Raw genomic sequence first — 27,351 nt, 5'->3', positions numbered from 1 at the left:
GTCTACTGTTGACATGCTTTTGGAAGCATACCTTTATTTAGGATCAGTTCCTCACAGAAGAATAGCTATGCCAAACGATATGTGCATTTTTAACTTAGCTAGGTTGTGCTGTGTATTCGTCTTAGAGAACATCTCACCAATAGTGATGAGAATGTTTCTTTCCCACATCTGGGTATAATGGAAATTTTTAATTTTTGCCAGTGTAATAGGTTAAAAATTGGATCTCTTCGTGGTTTTATTTTGCATTTCTTTAATTACAAGTGAGTTTATGCATTTTTTTTGTTTTGTTAGCCAGCTCTTTGCAGTTTTCTTCTGTGAATGTCTTATTCATAACCTTTGCCCATTTTCTATTAGGATTTTCATTTGTTCCTTATATGTTTTATGAGTGTTTTGAAAATGGACCTTTTAAAAAAGAAAATAGAATTTTTCTTAGATAATTGATTGATTTTTTTTAAAAACAGAATGAAGCTTCTTGATGAATCATAATTTAGTTAAGTACCCGAGTCAAGATAACTGAGAAAGGATGTAGGCTAAGAATTTTTTTTATAAGCCATTTCCAGCATAATTACTGTTTTGGTCTTTATCATCAAATATTACTTATTGAGAACCTCAAGAATCCTTGATACTGGGCATCAGAGAGGTTAGTGAGATTGAATAAACAACATGAGAACATAATAAATACCATTCTGGCTTAAACTATTTCTTCATTTAAGATTCAGTATATGATGGTTTATTAGACTACTCCAGAGAAACAGAACCAATAGGGTATATATGTATATGTGTGTGTGCATGTGTGTGTGTATGTGTGTATGGATAAAGAGAGAGATTTATTATAAGGAATTGGATCACATAATTAAGGAGGCTGGTAAGTTCCAAGATTTGCAGGATGATTCAGCAAGGTAGACACCCAGGAAAGCTGGTGATATAGTTCTAGTCCAAGGGCTGGCAGGCTCAAGACTCAGGAAGAGCCAGTGTTTCAGTTCTACTCTGAAGGCTGGAAAAAAGCTGATGAGCCAGTTCAAAGGCTTTCAGGCAGGAAGAATTCTCCTTTATGTGAAGGAGTATCAATGCGTTTGTCATATTTAGGCCTTCAACTGATTGAATGAAGCCCACCTACATTAGGGAGGGCAATCTGCATTATTTGATCTACTGATAATAAATGTGAATCTCATCTAAAAACATGTTCATAGAAACACCCAGAATAATGTTTGACCAAATATGTAGGCACCCTATGGCCAAATCAGGTTGACACATAAAATTGACCATCGCAGATGGTGACACTATTGAACGTTTTATAGAATATTACTATCAGCTTTATATAGTGTGGCCATATCACTTTAAAAAATCTCGTTTCCACCATGATTTTCCCTTAACCCAGGTTGGGTGAGTATACTTATTGAAATCATCAGGTACTTACTATCCGATATTCATGCATGCATGTGCAGGAGCTTAGAAAATGATATCCCAAAATGAAGCCCTCAGAAATGCTCTCTTTGACCTTCTCCTGCCCTCCTATCTCTGGCCTTGCATTCATCCCTGAGGCTAGCCCTAGAAAATAGAATCTCTTTTCCCAAGGCAGGTCATAGAAATAAGAACTCCCTTTCCCCCTAAACCAGCCATAAAGCCTAAGACTATCACTGTAGCTTTCCCTGCCTTCCTTTGTAAAAACTGGTCATAAAGAAATTATCTGACCTACCATGTTTGATTGTAGCTCATAACAGTTCCAGAGAGGGTCATGACCCTTAACCGTAAAGAAAGAATGCTGCATAGAGAGGTCAAGAAGAATCTAGACAGACAGACCTTGATGGATTTCACCAGTTTGTTAGCCATAGATATAACCCTTTGTCCAATCATATTGCTGCACAGCTGTCCATACTTTGTTGAATCTAAGCAAAAAAAGTTGACTCCTGTATCTTTGGGTCTTCAGTCTGAAGGTGTCAGTGTGCCAAGACCAGCTCAGTTGGGGAGACCCTAACAAGCAGCGCTAGAGGAATTAAAGACACACACACAGAAATATGGAGGTGTGAAGTGGGAAATCAGGGGTCTCACAGCCTTCAGAGCTGAGAGCCCCAAACAGAGATTTACTCACATGTTTATTAACAGCAAACCAGTCATTAGCATTGTTTCTATAGGTATTAAATTAACTAAAAGTATATCCCTTATGGGAAACGGAGGGATGGGCCGAATTAAAGGAATAGGTTGGGCTAGTTAACTGCAGCAGGAACATGCCCTTAAGGCATAAATCACTCATGCTATTGTTTGTGGCTTAAGAATGCCCTAGAACTTAAAAAGTATAATAAAATAAATAAATGAATAAAACCTCACCAAAAAAAAAAAGAAAAGAATACCTTTAAGCGGTTTTCCGCCCTGGGCGGGCCAGGTGTTCCTTGCCCTCATTCTCATAAACCCACAACCTTCCAGCTTGGGCGTTAGGGCCATCATGAACATGTTACAGTGCTGCAGAGATTTTGTTTATGGCCAGTTTTGGGGCCAGTTTATGGCCAGATTATGGGAGGCTTGCTCCCACCACAGTGTCATGAAAAACTATGATTAAATAAATTTGTATGCTTTTTCTCATATTAATATGCCTTTTTTCAGTTGATTTTTTTTGAACTTTCACCCCTACACATGCATACATACATACATACATACATATATCCTTTTGTTCAATAAACATTTATTGAATACTTACTATAATGCCAAACATTGTTCTAGGTACTAATGATGCAAGAACCAATGTCCTTGCCTTCATGGAGTTGATATCCTGGCAGAGAAACATCCTTGAATACATTGCATCTGTCTCCTTATTTTGTTAGGTGTTTGGGAGAATACATACGTTTTAACTTCCAATTTTGCTTTTTAAGCTTTTGAGGAAGAGATTATTTTTAATTCCTTGTAGCTCACTCAGAGCCTAATAGTACCTTGTGCCTAGTAGGTAGAGTGATATAAATGTTAAAAATTTATTTTACATCGAGTTCATGGTCTATTTAACTTGAGTTTATATAAATTTTTCTTTCGTTTTTTAATGTTATTTTTGTAATACTTCAAGATTCTTTTTCTCCTCTACCCCAATCTATTATTATAGGATTTGTTGGACTACCTATAATATTTTTAATTTTATAATTATATCACTTTTAAACATTCTTTAAGTCCATTTAAAGCTTTCTATTCTATAAATGGTCCACAAAAACATTTGGTTTGTCCACACAGTAAGCTAAGACAGTCCCTGATATCAGAATGACCTGGATTCCAGTTAATGTCCTACCATCACTTTCTGTCCATGTAATATTAGGAGAGTTTAAAATCTGTACCTCAGTTCTTTCACTGAAAAAAATGAGGGTAATGAAATGAAAAAAATAGGGTACTTACTACAGAATTTTGTAATGGAAGTTCTTACTACAAAGTGTTGTGAGGAATTAATGATATAATGCACTCAAATTCAAGCAAATAGTAAGCCAGTCACATAGTAATCTCTTGATAAATGTTAGTTTAAAAAATATTCTACTTGAATGAAGCTGACCTTCACATATTCCTCACTTTAAGACATCAAATTGCCAACTATTTTCAAAAATACTCTATATTTTCGAATCTAGTTGAGTTTAAAACCCCACAATCTGATGGACCAACTAGTGGTCATTCGGATTGGGACCAGACTTCCAGGAAAATTATTTATCTGGGATATGCCTAATCAGGCATGCTTTAGAATAGGTTCAAACCTTTAAAGCCAATATTTAACTAGACTAATTTCCCAGAACAAACAGTAAAGGGTAAGGGAAATAGATACTTTATTCTCGACCTTATGTTCTATTTTAATTTATTGTCTGATGTGTTCACATTAACCTCATTGCAGATAAAACTGTATGTATTGGCATGAGTTTCACTGACTGCCTGCCTTCTCCATTAATACAATCTTCTTGAGTGAGTGAAACATGATTTTCTTTTGTTCTTTTTTTTTTTAATAATAGTTGTCATTATGCTGGAGTGAGAAATGACAATAGCAAAAGTGATTCTAGCTATCAGTTATTAAGTGCTAACTATTTATCTGACACTACCTTAGGTACTTTACGTATGTAATTTCTAATTCTCACAGTAAATTTTCAAGGGAGTTAATCATCATCCCTATTTATTAATGCAGAGAATAAGACTCAGGTACTTTGTCTAAGGTGGCTTGGCTAGTTGGTAACAGAACCGGAGCGCCCTTGCAATTAATCATGTTTTTTTCTATTAAGTCTCTCATGGAGGGCAATGAGAGGTGCTCATACTCTCCAATTTAACATCTATTTTGTAGAGCTTTCTCTTTCCTTACTGATTATTTTCCTACAGTAGGAAGATTGTACCCATTGCACCTGGTGCTACGTGTCAGTAGACACATGGTTCAATAGAACAACCTCATAGTTCCCTGTGCCCCTAGTTTCCTTCTTTCATCAGTTAATTCCTGACATAGGGGGAAGTGGATATTAAAAAGTAATACCACCTTAGTTCTTTGTGCAACCTGGAAAATTGGTCACCTGATGGTTCCTGCATATGACATTTGGAAAATGATGGACCAGGTCATTTTGCTTTTGAAAAAGGTCCCATGTTATTAAGTTATTCATAAAAAGATGAATTTAGCCTCCAGGACACAGAGTGAGAAGCTTTTATTTAGCTTTTCCTACCAACAGGGAGGACTGTTGCTGCATTTATTTGTTTTTATTTTATCATCTACATAAAAAGGACATTGGCTAGCAATCTGGAAAGTCAACATGTGCAATGTAACCTGTCAAAGTAGACAGGATCAATGTATTAGAAAAAATGGTTTAGGTGGCAGATGCCATTAGCTAGGATGGTTTCTGTATGGTAATATTTACTTTTATTATTCTCTCTCTTTTTATTTTTGTGCCTATTTTCTTTCTAAAATTGATAGAGGGGAAGTGAGTCTGGGTGGTTCTGTCTCAGAATTTCTCCCAGCGGGTGATCTTGGCACTCATCCGTAACGATGTCCTTTTTAGAGAAGCTAGAGGATGGCATGAAAACCAGGTGAAGCATTTTTCTATTGACTTCAAGCTGTGGAGTTAGTTAGACATGGTTCACATCACTTCAGGTCCCATCTGAGCAGTTCTGACTGCTGCTCACTAAAACCTATTTGTGGGAAATCATAGGAGAAACATAAACTTGGATTTTCTCCTTAAAACGGAGGAGGGCCAGGGATAAAATTGAATAAATATATAACAGAAACACATTTGCCTTTGTAAAATGTTTAAACCTTCTTAGACTTCTGATATCTTTATAGCCATCTGAAGATCATTTTATTCTAATTAAATATTATGTGCTGGAGAAACAAGAGTCAATAAGAGACATGATCCTGGCCTCTGTTAATGTAGAGTATAGTGGGAAGAAAATACATTAAACTAATTATACAAACAAAGAAAAGATGCATGATAAATGTTAAGAAGAAAGAGAGCATTATGAGAGAGCTTACAATAAAAGGACCTAGCCCAGTAGGTTATAGAGGAGTGATGGGGGAGATGTGTTAGGGAAAGCATCCCTGAAGAGCTGATATTTTCATGGGTACCTGAAAGGTGAGCAAGAGGGAATTAGGCTGAGAGCTGAATGACGAGAGTTCCTGCAGTGGGCACATCAAATTGGAACTGTTCTGAAGTAGTAGGAGGAGGTTAGTGCATTCAAGGAATAAAAGGTCATTGTGACTGGAGGGTAGTGAGTGAGGGAGAAAGTAGAAAAGATGATGCTGAAGACTAAGGCAGGGCCAGATTATACGGGGCTTTGTAAGCATTGTTAAAGATTTTATACTCTAAGTGCAATGGGAAGCCATTGAAGGGTTTTGTGCAAGGGAGGGACATGGTCAAATTTACTAAGCTCAGAAACTCTTGAGACAATTTATCTGTTTTAAAATTGAGTTTTCCAGAACTTATAGATTTAAACACATTGTCTTTATGAAAGTTATTAATTACTTTCACAAGGAAATGCCACTTTCCCAAAAACTTTGCTCTGAGCAGTTGGAAAGGAAACGTTTCTGGTTAATAAGAGAGGCTATACTATTTCCCCTACCTCTTGATAAGTGCTACTTTTTGGGCGGTTTTGCCAGTGGTGTTTGATTTGGGCCTGTCCACCTACCCCAGTGGTTCTCATACTTTAGTGCGCATGATGACAAGACTAAGGGAACTTGTTAAACACAGATTGCTAGGCTTAATTCCTAGAGTTTCTTATTCTGTATGGTTGGGTTGGGGCCCAGGAATGTGCATTTTCTAGTACATAGGTGCTGCTGGTCTGGGGTCTGTACTTAGAGAACCACTGACACACACACATATATATACACACACACACACACACAGACACACACACATATATATATATACCTATACCTTGCAGAACACTTTGTGACCATTGAGATACATTTTGAAGGCATTCATCTGGCGCATGAAGAATTTTCTAGAACTGTGAACTTAAGTCCTCTTAAACACACACTCATGCCAGCAACAACAACAGCATGTTGTTCTTTTCAAAGGAATATTATGAGAAAACATAGAATCAGTTGACTTAGCTGAGGTCTGGGACAGGGCCACGGACTAAGTGAGGCAAGTAGGGTGAGACATCCTAAATAAATAAAAACAGAGTGAAGCAGAGCTACCTTTGTTGGAATAAAGGAGATGGTGGATGTGTGTTGAAAGTGCAGATTATTTGCACCTTCCCCAAGCAGGGGCCTTAGAAAAGCCCTCAGGCAAGATGGAGTACTGTTTACAAGCCCCTTGCTCTAATCTTTGAACAGAATGATGCACACTGCCTTGAACAGAGATTGATCCCTTGGGCTAGTTAGAACTATGTTTCTTCTAACATTTACATTTGATTTTTTAAAAATTGGAGTGCTTACTAGGGTGTGGCATTATTTAAGGGTCAATGAAAGAGATAAAGGTGTATGAGATCTGAAGACGTGACATGAAGGAGCCTTGAGTATTATTACATAGATAAGATACAACTAAAGCATGAAGATATTTTAAATCAATGTCTAAATGAGTAGTAAAGCAGTGATGGTTGAAGAATATCATAGAGAGGAAGGATCACACTGAGCTGGAGTGGCTACAGAAAGGAAGCTTTGGGATGAACTTTAGCTGGATTTTTAGTGACTGGGAACATGAGATTACCCAGGTAAAGATGAATAGAATCTTTCAGTGTACTTTTTTCCTCCCTCATTACGTCTTCATTTCTTTCTTTTTCAATACACAAAGCTGAATAAAAGTAGATTTACTTGTAAATCAAATTTTTTTGGAAACTGGAAGGTGAGTACTAGTTTACTAAGAAGACTTAATGACCTAATTGTACTTTCTTTCAGTTTATGGTTCATAATTCACTCTTTTTATTTTAATTTTTTTGAGACAGAGTCTTGTTGTGTTGCCTAGGCTGGAGGGTAGTGGTGCAATTTCAGCTCACTGCAACCTCTGCCTCCCGAGTTCAAGTGATTCTCGTGTCTCAGCCTCTTGAGTAGCTGGGATTACAGGCATGCACTACCACATCCAGCTAGTTTTTATATTTTTAGTAGAGACAGGATTTCACCATGTGGTCAGGCTGGTCTCGAACTCCTGACTTCAAGTGATCTACTCACCTCAGCCTCCCAAAGTGCTGGGATTACAGGTGTGAGCCACCGTGCCTGGCCTCATAATTATTTTAAATAAATACATACCTAATAAATTCTATGCTATGTATACTATATGCTATACATAGAAGCAAAACAGGTGTAATTTGTAGCTCATGGGGTTTACAGATTAAAAGGGGAGACAATATTAAAGAAATAATTGTCAAAATATCCTTGTGTTAAGTGCTAACAAGGAAAATGTTATGGGAGGGTACTCTAGAGTATGTTTCTAAATTCTGATTCTTCTTAATGAAGACAATTGATCTATTGATGAGAACTTACATTTCCCTTACAGAGAACTTTTTTCAGGTCCTTTAATAGGAAATATTAATTCTTTTAATAGGGAATATTGCTCTTTTTGTTTCATTGCTAACACACATGTTTACTGAAATGTGTACTTGTTCTGCAAAAATGATGAGCTGTAGCGTCAGATGGGTATAGTTTTAAATCATGGCATGCTATTTCTCAATCTATTTCCTTGTCTGTGAGATGAATTAATATAATGTGTACCAAGCAGCTGGCATATAGTAGCTGCTTAATGAAAAGTAGCTATAGTTATTTTTTTCATTTTTATCATTAATTGTAGGAGCAGTTTTTGATTCAGAGCAGGCACTGATAGGGAGGTCCAAGGATGCCAGGTAGGGATGAATTCCTACTAAATTAGAAAGATAGTAAAGGAAGAGAATTTGAGTACTGTAGAAGACAGTCTTGGCCATTTTGTTCACTTGAATGGATTCAGTTTGTGACTACTCATATCCCCCTCATTCATATATGAAATTCTGATAATGGGGACATGATTTTGCTTTTGGAACAGGTGCAGAAGTATACTTCCGACATCGTGTGACACAGATCAATCTAAGAAATGACAAATGGGAAGTATCCAAACAAACAGGCCCCCCCGAGCAGTTTGATCTTATTGTTCTCACAATGCCAGTTCCTCAGATTCTGCAGCTTCAAGGTGACATCGCCAACTGTGAGTCTGTGTTTGCCATTTACCTGCCTCCAGGAATGGGATTTCTTTGATAAAGCATGAATTTGGTCTAACTCTCTTAGCCAAGGACAAGTGATAGACTCTATTGATTTGCCTGTCTTTAACACTGATACTTATAGCCCTCTTTGTGATATTAGTCTAGGCCAAAATGAAACCCATAGGATTTTTTTTTAACTGGTTAAAAGTTGAACACTTTTGTTATTGCCCATGTCTTCAACAAGTCAGTATTATTGATGGATATGCAATGATTTCGCCTAAAGGAAGAGCAGTGTTTATGGCCATTTTTAAGAAAAGGTTTTTATGTACAAGTGCTTGCTTGGATTGCCTCATTTCCTATGTTCTTGTTCTCTGGGTTCCTCTCTGATTGTATTTACTTCTGTTTGAGGCAGTTGCCTAGCCCTTTTGTGAATGAGAGGCATGAGAAGGAATGGGTGAGAGGTGATGAGTAATTTATGCTGAAGAAGCTAAAATTATGCCAGAAGAGCCAAATTTTAATAAAGCAACTAAAATTCAAAGACAATTTTTATCCTTGCTAAGTCTTTGGATACTGCAATTGGTTTAGCATTATTCACTTTATCTTAGATAGTAACCTTTGTTTAATTTCTTTTTGATATAAAAGGTGGTGGTGAAAGTATGTGCAGAGGGTCTGATTTCCTATCTTTCCCCAAAGTAGACGCTAACCTACAACTACCAATTTAGAAATGTCATTTACCTGCTTATATCTTTCCTAGTTGACAGCAGCTATTTACTCTCAGAAGTGGGAATAGTGGAGGTGGTATAGCTAAGGTTTTCTTAGGTGGATACCTAAGATTTTCTTCATGATTCCTGAGGGTTCCTGGTGCACTGCCACCAGAAACATGTGATAAATCCACAGACATCTTTTTCCTGCCACTTTGACTCAGCACAGATGAGATGTAACTCAGTGCAGGTGGGATGGCAGTGGTAGAGTTTGCACTTCTACTGCCAGAAATGCTGGGGATAGTGGGAAGGAGAAGAGAGTACGCCAGTGGCCACATTAGAATTTCTACTGTACGTGTGAACAACGGGAGACTTTGGGTTTATTCTAAGTCAACTCTGAGATCCAGAAGTGAACAGGACGACAGTGTCAGCAAAAGGCACATGTGAGGAGTCCGAAAGGTAAAATTCCTGTACTAAGTAGTAGGAAGGGATTCAGATATGAGAAACCAAAAAGGAATAAAGGTATTAAGTACTGGGGCAGGGAGGATACATTTCTCCAAGAAGTTGCACTTGCTCAGTTAGCTTTTGTTTCATCAGGCCAGTTTTCCTTACTGATACCGAAATCCTAGCTGAGGGTGTTCATTTTAATCACAGAAACTTAGAATTGAAGGGAGTCTTAGAGAGCATGTGGTCTCATCTTTTAGCCCTTGCATGAGTCCTCTTTTATTAAATCACTTTATTGAGTATGACTGACATATGAAAAGCTGTATATACTGTATACAGTGTGATGAATTTGGAGATAAGTATACATTCTTAAAACCATTATCACAATCTATGCCATCAACATATCCACATCACCTCCAAAAGCTTTTTCCCCTTTATAAGTTATTTTTTTCTTTTGTAATAAGAATGCTTAGCATAGGCCAGGTGTGGTAGCACACCCGTAATCCCAGCACTTTGGGAGGGCGAGGCAGGAGAGTTGCTTGAGCCCAGGTGTTCAAGACCAGCCTGGGAAATATATCAAGACCTCATCTCTACAAAAAAAAAAGAAAAAAAAAGAAGAGGAAGAAAGAAAAAAAAATGTAGCAAGGCATAGTGGCATGTGCCTGTAGTCCCAGCTACTCAAAAGGCTGAGGCAGGAAATTGCCTAAGCCTGGGAAGTCAAGGCTGCAGTAGGCCCTGATTGTGCCACTGCACTCTAGCCTGAGTGACAGAGCAAGACCCTGTCTCAAAAAAAAAAAAAAAAAAAAAAGAATATATAACATATTAGATGTACTATTTTAACAAATTTTTAAGTATACAATATGATATTATTAACTATAGACACTAGGCTATACAGTGGATCTCCAGGATTTACTTATCTTGCATAATTGAAACCTTGAAACTTTTGACTAAAGTGCCCTGTTTTTCCTTCCCCAACCCCCTGGAATAAGAATTATATAAAAAGCCCTAGCTGGCAACAATCTGGTGAGAACATTACCTTTAGAATGGGTGTGCTCCATCAGTGTCATTGTGCCACTGCCCAAGACTTAAATTTCAAGAGAGCATCCTATTGACCTGACATGGGTTTTATTCGCAACCCGATGGCTAGGGAATTGCAGCATCTTGGATTATAATCCTGTTGCATTGCATGTAATCAGTGGGACAAAGTAACACTTCAAAATAAATATAAGTACTGCTTATGAAGAGAACTTGTGTGCTGAGTAATCAAGAACAATGACTTTTCACTGCATAGGTGTTCTTTAATATTTGTGAAATGAGTGAATGACCAATTGATCGACTGAATGAATGTGTTTCCAAAAGACCTTAGGAAAAACTTCACTGGTCCGTATTACTTCTTCACCTTCTCTGTAAAATTCTCATTAATAGAATCCCATAATAGACTTTTTTCTTATTCTTTTCATATTCTCTTTTCATTAAATGTGGATTTGTATGAAGAAGGAAAGAAAAACTCTATATTGACAGGGGCCTTATGTTTTAATGCTTTTTATGTAAATCTGAATTTGGCTTGCTAATATGTTGTTTAGGATTTTTGCATTCATGTCCACGAGAATGATTGAGCTGTAGTATTTTTTCTTGTATTAATTTCTCCAGTTGTTCGACATGGAGGTATGTAGGTCTCATATAATTATTTGGGCAATGTTTCCTGTTTCTGTTCGGGGGAAGCATTTTTATACAAGTTTGGTGTTATTTCTTTCCTAAATGTTTAGAAGAATTCACTAGTAAAACCATTTAGGCCTAGAGTTTTCTTTGTGGTAAAATTTTAAATTACAGATTCCATTTCTTAAAGGAATCTATTCAGATTTCTTTGTTTATTCTGTTTTTTCTCAAGGTGCTAGAATACCATGATATAATCGTTTTTAATTTTTTTTTTTTAGCTTTTATTTTAGGTTTGGGGGTACATGTGAAGGTTTGTTACATAGGTGAACATGTGTCAGTCTTGTTCATATGGCTCGCCACTTATCCCAACGCCACTTATGAAATAGGGAGTCTTTTCCCCATTGCTTGTTTTTGCAGTAGACCTTATTTTTTAAAATACTAGTTGTTTATGCTTAAGTTCAGATCTGAAAATTGTATTTACATATTCCTTTGACTTTCATTAATTTAATTCGTTCTATATGTTCATTTTAATTCATTTACTTTTTATCAATTTACTTATTTTCAAATAGTATGTTGCTCTATATAAAGTTCTATTTACCAGGTAAGAAGGGTGTCCTGAATCAGGCCAGGAGTATGAATTGACATCCTTTTTGGTACTCCAGCTGCTCTCTCTCTCCTTCATCCAGTGTGTCTGGGAAGTCCAATCTAATATCTATATGCCCTAGAATTGAAATCTTAAATCTTTGAGAGAACTTCAGATTTCTCATAACTTTGCTGTTACAAAAAAAAAAATGATATATTGGTTTTTAAATTGGAATACTTTCCTGTTAAAACCTTAAATATCTAAAACATCTGTTTCAGTTCCTTTTCAGGTCTCTGACCAATATAGCTAAAAGCTGGGTTTTGCTTTTCTTAACAAAGGTTAAAACAAATGTTTCTTAGAAAAATTGCTTGGTAATAGCTATTCCCAGGCCTGACAAAAAGAACTAGAAGGGTACACCATATTATGTTCACATCAAGGGTCTGGGTGCAGAATGTTCACCCTGTCTCTGGTGGATTTTTGTTGCCATTGTTTTGGTTTGTTTTTATGCATGCATCCAAATCACCTGGAAGACTTGTTAAAACACAGATTACTGGGCCACAGTTTGAGTTTCTGGTTGTATGGAGGTATGCATGGACAATTTGCACTTTTTACAAGTTTCTAGGTGATGCTGAAGATTCGGTGTAAAGCCACACTGTAAGAATTATTATTAATACCTTGCCTTAGCAAATCTACTTGTTTCTGGAACAGAGCAACTGATGTATCTTCAAAAAGTGACTCACCTTGTAAACAAGTGATGCTATTGTGCAACCAGGGTTGAGAACTGCTGTCATAAAGCATCAGCCTGTCCAAACAATTTGTATCTCTTTTCCTCACATTTGCACCTTTGCCTTGCATGTATTGATTATATGAACCCATCTTGGATTACTCTTGAGTCTCTGTCTTGTGCTCTTCCCTGCTTGGGACTTCTTGGCTCACCTCTTCCCTGACTTCTTCCCCAACCCCTAAGACACACCTCTTAATACAAAACAAAACAAAACAACACAACAGCAGCACACACACACACAAAGTAGCTTTAAGATATGTCACATACCATACAGTTCACCTATTTAAAATGTATAATTCAGTGGTTTTTAGTATAATAACTGATACAACCATTATCAATGCCTGTAATTAGTAAATTTTGGAATATTTTTGTCACCTCAAAAAGAAATTCTGTCCCGTTTAGCTATCACCCCCATCCCTCCATCCCCATCCCTGCCCCCAGCCCTAAGCAATCATTAATCTACTATCTGTCTCTATAGATTTCCCTATTACCTGGATTCCAGATAAAAGCTCATGATGGAGCTGGAGGCCCTCATCCTTAGCAAATTAATGCAGGAGCAGAAAACTAAATAAGCCATGTTCTTACTTTTTTGTGGCTCTGTTTTGCCACTATCTGCACAGATTTCACTTATTTTCTCCTGCTTTCATCATGTCGCACTGACCCTGGCCCATCAGGTCATTGAATTGTAGAGGGTACCTCATCTTTCCTGAAGCCTATGAGTTATAACAGAGTCTGGCGATGGTGGACAAGGCTTCAGGGCTGTGGGATGGCAGTGGGTATTGACATGCCTGTAGCTTTTTACTTTGTTGCACACCTAACATTGACATTGGATTTGATAGAGAAATGGCTTCTTATGCCACTAATAGAAAACTGGTAATAAATATGTTTTATAGATCTTAGATTTAGAACTATAGAAGAAATTGTTTTCTGAGGAAGGGCATAGCTGCTGTTGAATTTTGAAAGCAAATTTTCCTTGAGTATCAGTTCTACTATGCAGAAATAATATAGCTTATTTGCTAGTACAGTGTTTGATAATAATATAGAAGAAATTGGAAAATTTATTAGATGCCTATAGGCAAAGTGGGAGACTAATTTGAATGATCTCTCTATGAATCTACTTCTAGTTTGTTGCCAAAGACATTTAAAGTAGGATAATTTATTGCCATGGAGGTTGGCAATAACTGGATTGATTTTTAGATTGTTTTAATAACATACTATAACATTTTATAAAAATACAGTATAGCCATCAGTCAGGACATTCATCTGTGCTGTAAATTACATATTCCAATATTTAAAAGATGCATAGTTTTGTATATCAAGAGAGATCCTTTAACATTACATTTTGAAAGTATTTCTCAATATTTGTATTAGTGACATCTAAAGCAACACCATGTCATAGACTGACTCCTAAATGTGTTTAAGGGCCTGCTAATTAATAATTTTATTTAAATCTTTTTACATCTTGTATTTTGTGTGTGTACTTGAGCTGTGTTTGGCTGAGAAAGATAACTTAACTCACCTACTATTATTGCTTTTCTTTCTGTCTTTCCTGGGGTTTTTTGTGGCAATTTTTGCTTTATGATTTTATTTGATTCATACTAAACCTTCATTAAAATTATATCCTTTGACTTAAGTTCTCTAGTCTCATTTTAATTTTATTTTGCTTTCCAATGAACTTTTATAAATGAAATGTTCTTTCTTTTATTTTCATTTTTCTGTTGTGTGCTTTTTCTTCTAAACTGTTCAGGGATATTTTACTTTAGAACCATCTCTTTTATATTTTTTATCTTTGAGCCCAGTAATTTCATAAGTATCTTATTGTGACTAGTTTTGTGTTCATTTTTCATGGGCTATGTTGTCCACTTTTGCCTTGAACATTCAGCTTTTCTCTTATTTAGGTAAGTTTCCTTCTAATACTTATTTGAAGATTTATTTCTTTTTCATTATTGTGATCTCAGAATATCTACAAAAGCTTAAAGTATCTCCCTCTCAAACCTTCTGTTTTCTCTTAACTCACTTTCAACTTTGATCTTTGCATTACTTTTTTTCTAGCCTTTTCTCCATGTCATCCATGTAATTTTCAAGAGTTCCTTTTGGCCCCTTCCTTGAGGTATTGTTTCAAAGAAGTCATGTATTCTTTTGCTGTTATGAACTAATGCCCGAGAGTTTGTTGAACTAATTTGCTTCCTGGCAAAATTTTTCTAATATGTATTTTTCATCAGCTCATTTCTTAGGTTCTGTTCTGTTGTCTTTCTCCTTTTGTCTGCATAGGTCCATTGTTAATCATTACTCATCTTTAAATGGGACCAATTCTGTCAGTTCTGTGAAAAATAGTGTTGTGGGGCAAGACCAGGCTTTTCAATTAAGATGTGTATTCTTAGAACACTTCCTGTGTACATTTTGTAAATATGTACCTGCGAAAAATAGAATGGTAGTGACCACTAATATATAATTTATTTATTAACAGAAAGATTTATAAATATTTTTAACTTGGAAAAAAGATTAAAATATGTACGTGTGTATTTTTTCATCTATCAAAAATAATTTGACAAACATTAACATTGGCTATTGCTCAGATATGATTTTCATTTTCTTCCTTACAATTTTTTGAATAATCATAACTTTGAAAATACGAATAGTTTACTCTTATTATAAAAAATGATATTGAACATGTGCAGTGGCTCACGCCTGTAATCCCAGCACTTTGGGAGGCTGAGGTGGGCGGATCACGATGTCAAAAGATCGACACCATCCTGGCCAACATGGTGAAAGCCATCTCTACTGAAAATACAAAAATTAGCTGGGTGTGGTGGCATGCGCCTGTAGTCCCAGCTACTCGGGAGGCTGAGGCAGGAGAATGGCATGAACCCGGGAGGCAGAGGTTGCAGTGAGCCGAGATTGCGCCACTGCACTCCAGCCTGGGTGACAGAGCAAGACTCCATCTCAAAATTAATTAATTAATTAATTTTTTAAAAAGAAAAGAAAGATAACACTGACACTTTTAAAAACTGTATCATGCTGAAAAGAAATAGATCTTCTTTTTTCTAGTGGAGGAGTATTGTGGCATATGTAGGCTCTTTATGATGAAAAAGTTTAAGAATAATTGACTTCGTATATTTGACTGAGGGTGAGGGTCTTTGGATGTTGTATTGAACTGACTCAATTCAGAATTGGACCCCCATGGAAATCATTTTGTGTTTACTTCATTGTTATGAAATAACTCTTGCTGGCCCTAAAGACTTAAACGAGAATATCCCACAAGATCCTTTAACATCTATGGGTCAAATCAAAGGGATTAAAACACGTGCTTTCTGTTTACTTTATAAATCTCAGTAATGACCTCAGTATGAAGAATTGGTCAATGTCTACCCTTCTCTCTGTGTTTTCTGGAGAAAAATCAGCTCTTATTTGATTATTAGACATCTTAGACTTCTATGAAAAAGACATCCATTTACAAAGCCATATATTGCCATCTAGTGTGTGAAATATATATTATAGTTCCCCCTTGGAATCTAAGCTAGAGAGGACTGTGAAAATGACAGAAACACAGAGTAACACTATAACTATAATATAATTCACAAAACTGCATATCACAGGGAATAAATTTAGGCCCATTAGAATTAAATAACTTACCAAAAAGCGCTTAATTAATGAGTGACAGAACTAGGAATGTGCTACATGACTCACATTTGTACAGACTTATGAACAGCCCCTTATCTATAGCTTTATGTGTTTTTCTTCTCATTCTCATTGTCTTTCTCTCTCTTTCTAATCATATGTAGCCTTTAGGATTAACATAAGTATCATATCTTACGTGAAAGAATTCCCTTTCCATTATAGAGTGATCTGTTTTCTGTCATCTAACTCTTTCTCTAGTTTGCTTCTTATGAAAGAAACAGATGTAATTGTTTTTTCTTTTGGCAATTATTTATTACATTTATTAAACTTTCTCCCAGCTGGGAGAATAGAGAAACCTCATGTATCATATTGTGACCCTCTTATGATTTACTTTCTGGTTCTTAATAGTGCTACTTTCTCTATATTCATATTACAAAGATTATATCACTTAATCCTCAGAGTAATCCTAGGCATTATTATTGTCTCAATTCTTAGTGAAACTGAGATGTGAACCTCAGTAAAATGACTCCAGAGCTTGTACTCTAACCACTGGTATGCATAGCTCTTCCATGTGTACTTGATCTTCCTCTCTACCATGCACAGAAATTCCTCAAACCCCTGACCCTTAAACAATAGATTCAGGAATCCTAATCTCTCCTCCTAGTTTTGCTTCTAGTTATAGCACTAATCTCCACCCCCTGACCCTCTGATTTTCAGGGATTCACCAGTTTAATCCTGCAAGAGAAAGATGCTTTACTTTCTCGTGTGTGTGTGTGTGTGTGTGTGCGCGCGCGCGTATTTGCAGTCATTCCAACCTTTCAAAACACAATGTTGAGCTTCTCTTTCCTAGATTGGAGGATGGGGAAAGGAGTTTGTTTTCCCTAAATAATTTATCCTGGTAAATTCTTTAATTTCTAGTTTCTATGTGATAGCAAAGATATAATAAAAGCAGAGAAGATCTCAAGAAGGCAAACTCTAATAACCAAAGGATCACATCCATATATGAATATATGAATAACAGACGTAAAATTTCTCTGTCTAGAAATATAGCGCTTCACAGATCTATGATGGCAATAGATGCAGATATAGAACAGATAAGCATATATATGTTTAATTATAATTTAGGAGAAAATGGAATTGTTTTTAAAATTCTAAAATACAACCACAAAGATTAAGGAAATGCTACTTTATTTCAATGTAGAAAAGTTTTCACTTCGTAAGACATTATTTATTTGATCGAATAATTTTGCTGACATTTAAAAATTATAGCACTTTTTCATCCAGTATAATAGTTTTTGAAAGTTCCAGTACATTTATTGATGCTAGGTTTTTAAATGAACTATTAAAGATCTTGGGGGTACCTTTCTAACTTTCCAGGGATTCTCTGGTCAATAACTGCTTTCTCAGTGGTGACCTGTATACCATCCCACTCCTTTCCTCACTTAACGCTCTTGTAAGCAAAACAAAACTTCTCACACCCTCCTGTCACTCTGTTCTTTCCAACCTCTGGCTACATTCTCTGGCGTCAGCTATCCAATCATCAACTTGGACCTTAATGCTATACTTAAGGTAAGTGAAATTGTTTAGTGGATTTTTCAAAACTATATTACAGTATCTTAAGAATATCTTTTCAGTGCCAATGAATATTCATGTGCATCATTATTTTTACTGCGTAGTGCTCTTGTCTTTTGATTTATCTTAGTGTAGTAAACCAGTTGATGGGCATTTAGGAGATTTTCAGACTTACAAAGTGTGACTTTAATACTGCCAATATGAAATACAGATTCTTTTCACTAAACTCTTTTCCTTATGGAAACAGTTATGTTGATGTAGAGTAGAATAAAGCCCTCTTGATTTTTGTCCTGTTTTTTCTTAGCTAATCTGTTTTATTTCTCTGAGTGTACTTTAGAATCAGGTTTCATTAAAAACTCCTGTTGGAATATTGATTTGAATTACACTCAATTTAAGCATTAATTTAGGAAGAATTGGCATCTTTATAACAGATTATCTTCTCATCTAAGAAAATGGAACATCTCTCCACTTATTTAGGTATTTTAATGTCCTCAGTAAAATTTTATAGCTTTTGTCATAAGATCTTACACATTAGTTATTAGGCATGTTAAGAAATATTTTATGATATTTATGGAGATCGTGAATATGATCACTTTTGTGGATTTATGGTTACCTGGTTTTAGATGTTTCCAGAGAACAATATACCTAGCTGAGTTTTTAAATCCAACATGAAAAATCTCTTTCTTTCGATAGGAGAGTTTAACCCTTTTATATCTATTGAGGTAACTGCTGTGTTGTTTTTATCTTTTCCATTGGTATCTACTATTTATTTTTTTCTTTTGATAGGTGAGTTCAACCCTTTTACATTTATTGGGGTAACTACTGTGTTGTTTTTATCCTTTTCATTGGTGCCTACTATTTACATTACTTTTTTCCATTTTTTAATTTTTGCTGATTTTATCAAGTATCTCTTTATTCCTTCCCACACAGTCTATTCATAGAATGTCCAACAAATTGTCATTTCATTCATGGTTCTCTTCTTATTCCTTACAAACCTGTTTATAACCTACTTTGACTTCTTCCTTTCCTTTTCTCCCTCAATTCACAAATATTTATTGAATGCTAACCGTCTTAGATGTTGTTCGGTAGGTTAAAAAAATTAGTTATTTCTCTCCCTTCCCCAAATAATTTTTTATTACTTTTCAAAGCTGATATGTAATTGAATAACAAATGAAGCAATCCAAAGATGAACTAATAATTTATTCCTGGCCCTGCCCTCCTTCCAATTCTGCAGAGCTAACTGATGTTAACAGTTTAGTGAGTGCCCTGCCACACTTTGTTCCAATCATATAAAGCTTTGGATGACTATGGGTGCCTTCTAAAATTATTGTTTTGCACTTTGCTTATTTACTCAACATTCTTTCAGATAAGCACATCTGATTTATATTTATTAAACAGCTGCATAACATTTTTCAGTTTGGGAGTACTGGAATTTTGTCTTTCATCTCTTGTTTATTGATGGACTTTCATGTGGTTTCCAGTTTTTTCTCTATTAAATGCTACGCCTTGATAAACATCCTTGTTTACATATTCTTAAATACTGGTGCTCTTAATGCTATATTGGGTGATAAGATCCCCAAAGTGAAATTTCTGGCTCAAAAAACCTGTATGTTTTAATAGGTATTGCCGTATTACCTTCCAAAAAGTTTGTCGTGATTCTCATTCTTAACGTTTGACAATGCCTGTTTGCCTATATACTCATCAGCACTGGATATTTTAAATTTTTATCAATCTTAAAATTTCTGCCAAAGTGGTAAGTAAAAACAGGTTAACTGCTCTTGCATTAATTTGCATTTCCCTTGACTAAAAGTAAAACTAAGCCTATTTTCATAAGCTTATTGGTCATTTAGAGTTCCTCTTCTATGAAATGTCCCAGTCATTTCCTATGCTTACTTTTCTAGGGGATTATTTGTTTTTTATGAGCATTTCATAAATGAAGGATATCAATATTTGTAATATAGTACTACAAATATTTCCCAGACTGGCATTTATTTATCTTTTGCTTTTGTTTATTATTTCTTTTGCCATAGTAATTTCTTAAGATTTTTATTTAGTCAAATGTGTCTTTTTCTTTAATAAATACTTGATTTCCTGATTGCTAAGGATTATCTCCCTCTCTCTAAAGTCATATAAGTATTCTGAATTATATTCCTGATATTTTTAATTTTTATCCTTTACATTAAAATCTTTACATGGAATATATGTTTACATAAAATATGAGAAAGGTGTCTAGCTTTGTTTTTTTGTCTTTACAGAGTGATATCCATTATATCAGCACCATTTATTTAATAAGAGATTCTTCTTTTCCCCACTAAATTGAAATTCCTCATTTGTCATATGTTAAATTCCATATATACTTGAGTCTGTCTCTGGATATCTATTCTGTTCCCTTTATTTATTCATGTGGCAATACTGTCGTCGTTTTCATTATAGTCAATTTGTGGTTTTAAGTCATTTTTAAGGAGTCTGAACTATTTGAGCTGTAAACATGAGACAACTTTATTTTTTCCCAGAACTGCCCTCAACGTCTCGATGTTGAACTCCATGTCTATCTAGAGAGAATTCCTTAATGACATCTTGGTCCTTTACTACAACTTTCTAGTCACTTTTGGTTGTTAGAACCGTCTCACTTTGGTTTTGAAGACTCATTGTGTTTATGTTTAAACTTCAGTCTCAGTTTGGAGCTCGGTCTCTCTACCCTAAATTCCAGTTAGACCTGTCTGTGGCACCTGTGGTGCTAGGGAATTGTGGCAGAGTGGATTATAGGTCTCTCTCTCTCTGTGTGTGTGTGTGTGTGTGTGTGTGTGTGTGTGTGTGTATGTCTCTGAACATCTACAAACTATAAGCTTACAGAACCATTGATTGCCTCTAAGACTGACTTCTTGGTGGTAGGTAGGGGGAATTGGCTCCTCTCGCCTGTTCCTCCATGATGGGCTATATGTAGACCATATGTGTGGTGGGTTTCCTTGGCCAGGTAGTGTTTAGCCTCCTATGAAACTTTCTGTTACTGTTAACAGTCCTCTCCTTATAGGCAGCCCTACCAGCAGAGCTTTGCCCTAGGCCCCGTGGGTTCAACAGTTCAGCAAGTAACGTAGCCAGGGAACTAGGTCTCTGTTACTCCTTCTGGGAGCTCCTTCCCAGAGTTTACTTCTGAATCATTCTCCAGTAAGCGCCTGAGGAAGAGCTACTAGTCTCTGCTTACAGAGTTTGGAAGATAAAACTTCTCTCCAGAAACATGGCACTCTCTGTAGGACCAAGCTTTCACATCCATTTGAATATTTTGCCTATATTGCCTGGATTTGGGGGCTCAGGATAGTGGGGTCAGTTTTGACTGATCATTTCCCAGATATTTCGAGGGCTATTGGCTGGCACCTTTTCCTAGTGGCTTCTTAAAGTTTAAATGTAAGATCATTATCGTTTTTTTTTTTTGTCCCCAGCTTTACAGAAAGCAAGAATAATTGGGAGAAACACTGTTGCAATAAGTTTTAATGCTTGGAAGGCAAGAATTTCCTTACCATATCTTTACTAATATATCATAATTTTATAATAACCATCAAGAAGGTTTGTTTATTGACCTCCCTCTGCCCTACTTTAGGCCCTTTTTTTGTCCTTCAAGCTCAGCTCACAACCACTTCCTCAAAGAAGTCTTCCTAATAGAAGAGAAGAATTATAATGTAACCAACACAAAGAAAAGATAAATATTTGAAGTGATAGATATTCCAGTTATCCTGATTTGATCATTACACACTTATACATGTAACAAAATATCACATGTACTCCAAAAATATGTAAAACTATGATATATTAATAAAAAAATAAGAAAATAAGAAAGTCTTTCTGAACCCCAAGACCAGGCCATTTTTCCCATTACATGTATTCGTAGTTTTTGGTGACTCATATTTTTAACACTTATCACAACTATAATTAATTAATAGTTTAATCCATTGTGCAATGTGTGTCTTTTCTGGTAGAATATAGAGTCCACTCAAACAGGTACTTACTTGGACTTCCCTGTTCGTGTTTTCCCAGGATTCGTTTGTGAGTGCCTCATATATGTAGGCTCTTAGTCTGTATTGAATGAATGAATGAATGAATGAATGAATGAATGAATAAAACAATCTGAAATACATCTTGAAGGACATTCAGTGGGAAAGGGAGAAAGTGCTTGAGAGAGAAAAATGGTCTTAGCATAAAGTTGGAAATAGAAATGTTCATTCTATATTTGGCAGACTGAAAATGGATTGACTTGGTAGGAGCTAGGCTTTATGGTGCGGAATTTTAGGAGATAAAACTAGAGATATGGATGTGGGGCAGATTGTGGTGAGCCTTGAAGGTGAACATCTGTTGAACAAATGACAGGGGTCTTAGTTCATCAGAAATACTGAATCTACCTTTCAAAACCTGGCTGCATACATTGAGGTGGTAAATAACTTTACCTAATTAGATTGGAAGAAAGAAAACACTCTCAAGCCTTGTTCTAAAGGCTGTTAAGTTTAACATATGCTTTTAAAACATGAATAAGTTATACTACAAAGATGCAAAACTTATTGTGCACTGTAGAATGTAATGATAAATTACTACCCAAAATGAATACCTTCAACTTCCTTTCTGTAAATTCTAGAATTTTCCATCACTCTTGATGGAAAAATGAGAAATACTTTTACTAAAAGAAGTTTAAATTCTTGATTTTTCCTTGACATTTTACTGAAAAGAGTTTTATTAAAAGCATAAAGAATGAAAGTCCTGTATTTATCAAATAGTGTGCTTCATTGCATTTTTCAGCAGACCATCTCCATAGGAGGGGGAAATATTCAGTTTCTAAACTTCTGACATGAGCTGGTCTGTTGGGCTGCCTGCAGCCATGTAAACTTATAAACTGGGATCTTAATTTTAGAAAAAACAATTATTAGCATTAAATTTTTAATATATTAATTAAATATTGTCACCTCTGCTATTTTCTCATCTTCTTGTCTTTTTATATTTATTATTTCCGAATTCTCTTGTCTTTTTAAATTTATTATTTGCTAAATGGCAGATTGAGAGTCTGTTCTACTTAATCTTTCTTTCTCTAAGTGCCTGAGAGGCAGCCCAACCTAATCTTCACCTCTCTGCCACCTTCCACAAATGGGGACGTCAGTAGAAACAGCGGAGACTCCCATCATCTTGGAGTTTAGGGTGATCTGGCACTTCTGTTATTACACTTATTACTCACCTCTGCTCCTGGCAGGACAGAGGGAGTTTACCTACTTAAGTGTCCCTCTGGGGAACTAATTAGTTGTGTCAGGAAGAAAAACAACAACATAAAGTTGAGACTAGCTGGAAGATGATGATAACTCCAATATCAACACCATTTTGTGAATACTTATGTTAAGCACTTTCCTAAATTATAATTTTTACCCTTCACAACCACCTCATGAGAAATATTATTATTCCCATTTTATAGAGCAGGAAAGTGAGGTTCCAAGAAATTATGTTAATTTGCTTAAGGCTCCATAGCTGTTGAGTGATAGAACCAATTATGGAATCCAAATCTTCTCCAGGCTTCAGTAATTGGAGCAGTATACCTTTTTGCCCCTCTCCTAGCAGTTTATCCTTTACCAGTGTGTGTGATCTCTCCATGCTTGATATAAATGCATCATGATGTAAATATTTTCACATTTTTGTTCTCATACACATGCTGTCAGTAGATATGTGATGTTTTAAACTAGGCCACCAGGTTGCTACCCTAACAGAAGGAAAGATTCCTCCTTAATGCTGCCTTTCTGACTGTGTGCTTCTTTTAGAACTTGGAGCCCTATTTTTCATTTAGAGTTCTTCGATAACAGAAAAGCTTTAAAAAGAAATGTCCATACTAGAGATGGGGATGAGATGAAAGAGCAGAGAGCTATAATTTATGGAATTGCGTCATTATCACCAACTGAGTCATCAACCGAATTGAATTAAACTTTTCCCCATCTGAGCTGGCAAAGGCATTTTCAAGAAAGAAGAAATTTGAGAACTAAGATTTTAGCTTTCTGGCAGAAATCTCTGAAGATTCAAATATAATGTGCTAAATCCAAATAAGAAAGTATTACCACAATCAACTACTAATTTTAAAGTAGGGAATTCTAAACATTAGTGAAAAGAGAGGAAGGGAAGGATAAAAAAAAGAATTGGAGGAATACCAGCATTCTTCACTGGATAAGCTTTAGTCCACATTTGGTTTTTTTCTTCACAAATGTATCTTATGTAAGTAGTTTTGTATTATATTGCCTCAGATTTATGAGACATGTTTATACACTGACTGGACGTTTCTGACCGCCATTCTTCTAAAGTCCTGTTTCCAGAGTCTGACATTTTTTCATTCTGACTCGAATGTTTATGTCTAGAAAATAATGAGAGAAAATCTAAAATGTATTTGAGTAGCCAGCACACAACACTTTTGTAATATTTACTAGTCTAGAAGTCTCTGTTGGTTTGAGTAAGATATTTAAATGTTGATCTCTCCTAAAATTTGCTACATGAAATAGCCAAAGGAAAATCATCGTATCCAAAGCAGAATTTGCTTTCTATTTCTGTGACTTTTTAGATACTTTTTGCATCTTATAATTTTACTTGCCAAAAGCATATGAAAATATGAGATTTTACTCCAAGAAGAGAAATTAAAATTCAGTTTTATTTTTAAATGGCACTTGTCATCTTTTATTCAGATGTCAAATTCATTTTTTTCATTTTACAGATATTTATTGAACATCTACTATGTGCTAGACATTGTTCTAGACACCCTGGGTACAGTAGTGAACCAAACATTAAAAGCTCCAAGAAACTTCTATTATAGTGGAAGGAGGCATAATATTGTATAGTATTTGATGCAGGGGGTGGAGGAGAAATAAGTAAATATGTGAAATGATGGTACATGCTGGGGGAAGAGAAAACAAGATATGAGAAATAGAAAATGACAAGGACTACTTTTGTATATAGTGTGAGCAGTTCTGTGACAAGGTGATTTTTAACCAGTAGACACCTGAAGGTAGTGAAAGTGTGAGCCAAGAGAATCTCAGTGGGGGGGATATCCAAACAGGAGTTCTTTGGAATAAGTAGGAAGTCCCCAAGCAGTGAGCAGTTTTATAAGGCAGCCAGTGTGGCTGGCATGCAGTGTATACTAAAGGGACAGTGATAGAAGATGAGAGCAGAGAGGAAGCAGGAGGCTCAATTACATAGGACTTTGTGGGCTGTGATGGAGACATTGGATTTTACTCTCCATCAGATGGGAAGCCATTTCAGAAAGACATGATGTGACTTAGATTTAGGGATTATGAGCTTACCTTGCTGTTGTTTGGAAGTTAGACTGTAAGAGGGCTGGGATGACCAGATAAACGGATGTTGTGAATGCAGAGACCAGAAATGATGGTGGCATGGAATACAGCAATACTGGTGGTATGTTGAGCAGTAGGTGCAATCCAGATGTACAAGGATCCCTCATTTTTGCATAAATTCTAAAGGGTTCAGGTTGCTACAGATACTTGATTTCAAAAGTATTTCTGCCAGGATTTGCTGATGGATTAGATGTGGACTGTGACAGTGAGTGGTTTCAAGAGTGAAATCACTGTTTTGGGACTGAATAATTGCAGAAACACAGTTGTCTTCTACCAAAGGGAAAAAACTGAGTGAGAAGTAGGTTTGTGAGGCAGGTAATGCACTGGGAATCAAGAATAGGAATTTGGTCTTGGATCGGGTTTGAGATGCTGAGTAGAGATTCAAGTGGGAATACTCAGGCAGTTGAATATAGAAGGTTCAGGAGCAATGTCTGAGCCAGAGATATATATTTGAAAATCATCAGTAGATAAATGGTATTTAAAGCCATGGAACTGGATGAGGTCCAAGATTGAACCCAGAGAAACTGCAACGTTTGGAAACTAGAAGATTAAGAGGAACCCCAAGAAAGACTGAGAAGGAGATGCCAATGAGTGAGGGGGAAAACCAAACATGTATGTTGTCCCGTAGGCCAAGAAAGTGTTTGAAGAAGGAGGAAGTCATCAGCTATGCCAAATACTGACTATAGTTTCTTCTAAGAGTTGCCCATTGGATTTTGCAATGTGGAGGGTGTGTTAGTCCATTTCACGTTGCTATAAAGAAATACTTGAGGCTGGGTAATTTATTTTAAAAAGAGGTTTATTTTGGCTCACAGTTCTGTGGGCTATACAAGCATGGCAACAGCAGCTGCTCAGCTTCTGGTGAGGCTTCAGGAAGCTTTTAGTCATGGCGAAGGGCAAAGGGGGAACAGGAGCATCACATGATGAGAGAGGGAACAAGAGAGAGATGCCAAGTTCTTTTAAACAACCAGCTCTCATGTGAACTCATTACATAGGGAAGGCACCGAGCCACTCATGAGAGATCCGCCCCCGTGACAAAACATCTCCCACTAGGCCCACCTTCAACACTGAGGATCACATTTCAACATGACATTTGGAGGGCACAAACATCGAAATCATGTCAGGGGATAAAGGTGACATTGACAATAGCAGTTTGTATAGGATGCTGGGGAATGAAACCCAGATTGGAGAAGGCTCAAGAAACAAATGGGAAGGGAGGATACTGAGACAGTATGTTTAGACCAGTGTTTCTCACTTTTTCATGATCACCTCCTTAAGGAGCTTTCTTAGACTTTTTTGTCTAATCCTCCCCTCTCCATGAAATTCCAGTATCACACGTATACTTCTGTAATGTATTGTATATATATCTATGCCTTACATATAAAAAGAGTAAGCAATTTTTGCCTGCAAGAATTAATTTTTAACCTTTTGGAGTGATATCACTCCTATTGAGAATGGCGTGGAATAGATAATTTTTTAGATGAGTTTTTCTTTGAAGCAGGGCAATTAGGCTGTTAGAGGATGAGGCTGGATCAACTTTTAATTGTATTTTATTGTATTTTTAAGATAGGATACATTATAGTATGTTTAGGTGCTGATGAAAACAATCTAGTAGAAAGGGGAAAATTGATGATGTAGGAGCAAGATTGAACAGTTACAGAAGTCGTGGTCTTGAATAGGAGACAGAGGATGGGCCTCAGATGGGATCCAGACAGTTCTCCCAAAATAGTACACAAAGGAGGGCAGAGCACATCAACACAAGTAGATGATACCTTTGGAGGTGAGGGCTTATGGAAGTCCTCTGCTGGTTGATTTTTTTTCCCCAGAGAAACAAGAAGCAAGAGCATCAGCTGAGATTGAAGAGGGGCTGAAGACATTGAAGATTTGTAGAGAGGGGAGGTGTTCTGTGGTCATGTAGTGGGGGTGAATTGAGTAGAATATAGTAGGATAGCTAGGCAGCATTAAGACTCAATTCAAATTAGTGATCATAAGTTTAAACTGCAATCAGTCAATATTCTTCCCCTCCATGCTTGATCTTCTCTAAGCACA

The 27,351-nt window shown here is 36.2% G+C and overlaps 1 protein-coding gene across 9 annotated transcripts in view; it reads left to right on the top strand.

The window, feature by feature from the left end:
* Positions 1-27,351, top strand: part of RNLS (renalase, FAD dependent amine oxidase) — a 413,866-nt gene that overhangs the window by 2,170 nt on the left and 384,345 nt on the right. For 8 of the 9 annotated variants that reach the window (XM_065521115.2, XM_074002163.1, XM_074002164.1 and 5 more), the window contains one exon: positions 8,439-8,597. The exons of the other annotated variant lie outside the window; for it this stretch is intronic. In XM_065521115.2, coding sequence (XP_065377187.1) covers positions 8,439-8,597 — 159 coding nt within the window. The remainder of the gene's footprint in view (positions 1-8,438; positions 8,598-27,351) is intronic. 9 annotated transcript variants of the gene reach the window in all.

The sequence above is a fragment of the Macaca fascicularis genome, chromosome 9 (genome assembly GCF_037993035.2).
Source record: "Macaca fascicularis isolate 582-1 chromosome 9, T2T-MFA8v1.1".
Taxonomy (NCBI): Eukaryota; Metazoa; Chordata; class Mammalia; order Primates; family Cercopithecidae; genus Macaca; species Macaca fascicularis.
Note: the sequence above shows the minus strand (reverse complement) of the source record. Positions and strands in the feature narration are given on the sequence as shown.